At 52.7% G+C, this 5,373-nt stretch overlaps 1 protein-coding gene across 1 annotated transcript; it reads left to right on the forward strand.

Moving 5' to 3' along the window:
* Positions 1-342: 342 nt before the first annotated feature.
* NGA_0366900 (uv-damaged dna-binding protein) lies at positions 343-1,320 on the forward strand (the record flags this gene model as incomplete). The annotated part of the gene is made up of 2 exons (XM_005854880.1): positions 343-570; positions 815-1,320. 2 exons carry the CDS (start codon positions 343-345, stop codon positions 1,163-1,165), a joined length of 579 nt encoding a protein of 192 aa, XP_005854942.1. The 3' UTR covers positions 1,166-1,320.
* Between the last annotated feature and the right edge of the window lie 4,053 nt (positions 1,321-5,373).

Here is a 5,373-nt window from a genome sequence, read left to right on the forward strand (position 1 = left end):
GCAGACTATCGGGCATTATCATCTTGGCGACTTTGTGAACCGCTTTGTCCGAGGCTCCCTGGTGATGCAGCCTAAGGAAGGCGAGGTAGGGAGGGAGGATGGGAGGGGGGACGGGAAGGAGGGAGTGGTTGAGAACGGGCGAGTCATTTTTAAGCACGTTGTGGACCGGAAAAGGGGGGATATTCACACGACGATAAGCAGGGGGGGAAATTGGTTCTTGGATGTGTGTGAAAATCACTGCTCATCGTCCCTTCCTCGGTTCACCCTGTCCTACAGAGGGAGGGTGGGAAGGAGGGCGGGAAGGAGGGCGGGAAGGAGGGCGGGAAGGACGAGGAGGAGGCCATGGCCGGGACCGAAAATCCTCTGGGAGGAGAAAAGGGAGAAGAAAAGGACGAGAAAGTGGGGGATAAGGAGAAAGAGGGCCGCCGCAGCGGCGGGGAAGTAGCACGTGGGCATGTGCAGGACCTGGGGCTGATGTTCGGGACGCAACAGGGGATGATTGGATCCATCCTACCCATTTCCGAGGAGGATTACCGCTTCTTCGTGGCCCTGACCAAGTGTTTGAACAAGGTAGGGGCCGAGGGAGGGCGGAGAGGAGGGGCTGATGGAGGAAGCCTCAGGTCCTTTTTGCGTACTCGGTGTTGGGAATGCGGTGAAAACCTCCGAAGGCCAGATCTCTGTTTCTTTCGCGTGGCCTCTTCGGCTCCCTGCCTCTCTCCCTCCCTCTCTCCCTCCCTCCCTCGCATTCTCCCTCCTTCCTTCTCACCTTCTCCCCTCCTTTCCTTCCTCCTCCCCATCGCTCCGTGCCTGTCAGGTGGTGAAAGGCGTGGGTGGACTTTCGCATGAAGAATATCGCCGATTTTTAACGGACAAGGCCATTTCAGATACGCAAGGATTCGTCGATGGGGACTTGATCGAGTCGTTCCTGGAGCTCCCGACGCAGCGGATGGAGGAGGTGGTGGAGCTGATGCGGGTTGAGGGAGTGGGCGGAGAGAGCAAGACTGATGCTGCCCTTTGCGACCAGGCGGGAGGGGGGAAGGGAGAGGGGAAGATGGAAGTGGTGGGGTTGCAAGAGCATGCCGGAAAGGAGGAGGAAAAGAAAGATGGGGTGCTCTCATTGGATGAGGTGTATCGACGCGTGGAGGACATGACGCGATTGCATTGAAAGGGGTGGTCTGAGACTAGGAGGGCTGGTCGATCCCTTCAAAAATCTCGGGGGGGAAAAAAATATAGAGGCGTTGAGGCGGGTTGAATAAGTCATGTAGAATGCGGCGTTTTCCACGATATATGCGAAGGAACCCATGTCAAAAGATTGCCATATTTTTAGTTTTATGCTATTTTGTTCGTCATCTCTGATGTTTGGGCACAAGTCCTCAGCAGAACACCCTTTTGTTATTGTATGTCCAATCTATTTCGACACAATTCCCTTTCTTGGGACTTGTTTCCTTGAAAGGACCCTCTCAATTCAAAGCGTACTATTTGGCATGATAATCGGAAGACATTTCACCCTTTTCTTGAGGTGTGTGGACTCATCAAGAGAAATTGCGCGGAGATCTTCGGCCGCTGAAGCGATGGCGGCTATTCAAGTTGGGTGGTATTTGATGCATTTACATGTCTCTTACAATGATTTTACTGTCAGTACCACCATTTTTGGGCTTTTGTCGTTTGCTTACCCATCAAGCTGCATGCAAGCAGGAGCCGTGGGCATATCACACCATCAATCCATGATGTTCCCTGTTATGTGCCAAATTTAAAATTTCGAAAAAAAAAATCATCAAGGTGTTGTCAGCAGGAGAGTTCTGTCTCATTACCCCGCCCTTTTTTCAGCTAGTCAAGTCGATCATGTGCAATTTATAGTATTTCAAAACAGAAAGGAGATGGATTTTGTCGTCCGATGACATGAATCGTCAATGGCACCGCATACATCTATATTTCAAAGGTTCAAGGACTGACACCACTCGGTAGCAGAAAGAAGCGAGACGAAGAGGCTAGTTGGTGTCAATAGCAACGAAGAATTTTGGGATCGAATTCTCACACTTCGAACCCTATAAATAAATTTACTTATTATAGGACAAGCAACACACATGCCAAGCCTTTTTCTGAAATTCTGTCTCTGGTTTATTTTTTGGATCGACGTGTTGCCGCAGCAAGTTCAGGGTTACCATCCTCCTTACCGCCCATTTTGCGCCCGAGTCTCAGGAGATCAAAAACAGCCATTCTGTTGTCGGGAGCAATGTACCCTTCGAAAAGCATCGCAGTCGATACCCTCTTCTGACTTTACTCGCAGAAGTATCCGCACAAGCCCTACATACGACACTGTGGCCCATACCAATCCCTCGATTCGCCCTTCTCCTATCTCTCCTCCAAAGGCTCAAGGCATGATCTCATCAAACAAGCATACCCTGAAGTCACACCACCCTTGGCACCCGTACATTGAAGTCTTGCGTCCTCAAAACGTTCTGCCATCTGCTTTCCTAGTCCTGATAGGAGCTTGGATCACGACGCGGGATTTGCGACTGGTGCTGAGCCCCCTGGTGGCACAAATGGGTAAGTAACAGAATATACTGATCGAATCATGAGATGGTGTGTAGCTTTGTTAGATATGATTTCGGACAACGCGTTCTTCGAAGGGAAAAATGCTTTCGTGTACGCTAGGTGCGGCCGACTTGTAGCAACTTCCTTGTGCTTAAAAATGCAAGATTGACAAAAAATTGTCTTCAAAGAATGCGTCAAGTAATGCATGTGTCGAAGGGAAAACCCCTGAATGGATAAATACATGAGCAAGCTATGACCACGAGTTATCAATGTCGGCGAGTGAGTGATTGTTCTACTTTTTAAAAATGCCTCAGATGATTCGAACGACAATGTGGATGTCTGTGAAGAGATGGCTTGAGGCTAATAAAACAGCCATACAAATCCACCCATTTTTCATCTCCCCACAATTCCTTTTTCCTACCCACAGCCATCACCTCTGCCCTCGTGGCTGTCGGCTCCTGTGTCCTCAACGACTACTTCGACCGGGGAGTCGACCGTATCAACCATCCAGAGCGCACCCTCGTTCAGGGCCAAATTCGACCCATTTATGCCCTTCTTCTCGCTCTATCCTGCCTGACAACAGCCCTTCTTTTGGGTAACATTGACCTGTCCTGCACGATCCACCGCGCATTTGCTTCCGTACCAGTGGCGGGGCAACCCTCAACGTCATACCTCTCTCCTCCTCCCATGCGGTGGGCCACTGCAAGGACCCTAACGCCACACTCGTACACTGAAAGTACCAGGCGATTGCTCCGTCGCATTGTTCAAACTGCCGTGGCAGCCGTGGTCCTCTACACTCCTGTTTTCAAACCGTTTCCCTTCCTTAAAAACGGCGTTGTCGCGCTTGTAATCGCCGCTTCAGTTGCTTTAGGCGGGCTCGCGGCGGCTACGACCGCAACCTTGTCCTCCCTCCCGTCCTCCCTCCCTCCTTCCCTTCTCGCAGCGGTCATCACCGTGTCTTGCCACATTTTCCACCGGGAGATTCTAATGGACATCGACGACATCGCAGGGGACCACGCCGGGGGCATCCTGACCTTACCCCGCCTCCTCGGGAAGCCCCTTTCTCTCTCTCTGGGCGGGGTTTTGGTGGCCGTGAGCACGTGGGTGAGTGCCCGCCTGGTCGTCATTCAACACGCTTTGACATTTTCTTCGCTTTTCTCCCTTTTCAATGGGCCTGGCTTGCTGGCTTTCAGGGCCGCCTGGGGCGCGGCCGGCCCACACGGCACGGCGGGAGGGGCGCTGGGTGGCTGGGTGGCCCTGGGAAGTATCTGCGTGGCAGGGGTGGTTGTATGCTTGTACGACTGGCGGGTCGTGTGGAGGGGTGGATTTCGGGGAAGAGATGTGGAGCGAGGAGTGAAATGGGCACCCTTGGCGATGCTGACAGTGCTCCTTGTGCTGGGCGCGGTGTAGGCAAGGGGTTAGGAAGGGAAGGAGAGAGGGAGGAAGCTACCAGCACTGATGGACATATTGCGGTATGTTGTTGTTAAACTATGGTGTACATGCTCCGGGGGATGAGGTACGTGTAAGAATGTCAATCTATTGGTACGCCGTGACCGGAGCTATTCACGCTGGCCTAGATTGGTTTGCCAGACGAGGGGGATGTCGATTATCCGCCAGCAGAGCTTGGCATGTAAGATAGCATTAATGTAAGCATATGTACATTCAAAGATGTGGGGGCACACACGTGCTCGCGCTTAGTTTAAGCTGCGCTGGAATGCGGTACATTTCTAGCATGTAAGCCCTTTGACTCAAGGGACGGTTGGCAACGCCAAGCGCTTCTGGGTCCATAGCCCCCTTATACATGCCTGAGTATCAAAATAGCACAATAATGACCTCAACGACCGTGACCAAAGAAAAGGAACACGAGCATCGTACTTGGGGATGACGATAATGCACAATCTCCTTCTTCCATCACCCTGCGTCTCGGTCCTTCCTCTTGTCCCTCGGCGGGCCCTACCAGGGTTCGCAGAGACTTCCCCCCGGCCGCTGTACGTTTCGACAGCTCCTTGCTCTCCACGTCTTTCCCAACGCACATTATTGACACCTTATCATTCCATCCCCTCAAGAAAGAGAGAGACATAATTATGAACTACACACCCGCGATGTCACACGACACATGGGGCGCTATGGCGGCTTTTGCGGTTTCTATACTGCAGGGGTCATTCTTCTCCTTTTCGACCGATGTCATCGAATCCATATGGCTGGTGTTCACATTTTCTAAATCAAAGCTTCCTGTTCATTTTCCTCCGTTTTCGCCCCTCCAAGTCTTGAGTCAAAAACCTTCTTCCAAGAAAAAGCTATTCGTACATCCCTGTTCACCCCCCCCAACCAACTATCACGCTGCGGCGGCCGTTACCTTGTAGGACGCGACTGGCACGCTTCCTGTGGGTAAAGCCGTGACTTCTCCGCGTTGCAGCCGCTCCTTGTACACGTGCCTCCCTTTGGCTAGGGCCCCCCAGTCGATCTCTTGCCCTTCCTCCACTTGCTTGTACGACTGTGCCCCACTGTCCACCCGATACGGGAGCAGGCGGATGGCCAGGTCCTGAGGGAGGGAAGGAGGGAGGGAGGGAGGAGAAGAAGGAAAAAGCAAAATGCAAATGAGTTGCAAGAAGTCTCATCAACGTTGAAAAGACTCACTTCCGCCCGAGAGAGGGGAAAACGGCAGGGCAGGTGGAAGAAAAGGAGGGGAAAAGAGGGAACGCCGGACAAAGAGGAGAGATCATTGGGGACCGCCCAGAGACGGAGGGAGGCGCCCGGAGGTAAGGAAACCCTACACCTTCTTCCTTGCCCACGACTGACGCATCTCTTTCGACCCTTCTCCTGCCCCCGCCCCCCCTC

This window comes from Nannochloropsis gaditana (genome assembly GCF_000240725.1).
Source record: "Nannochloropsis gaditana CCMP526 unplaced genomic scaffold scaffold359, whole genome shotgun sequence".
Classification (NCBI taxonomy): Eukaryota; class Eustigmatophyceae; order Eustigmatales; family Monodopsidaceae; genus Microchloropsis; species Microchloropsis gaditana.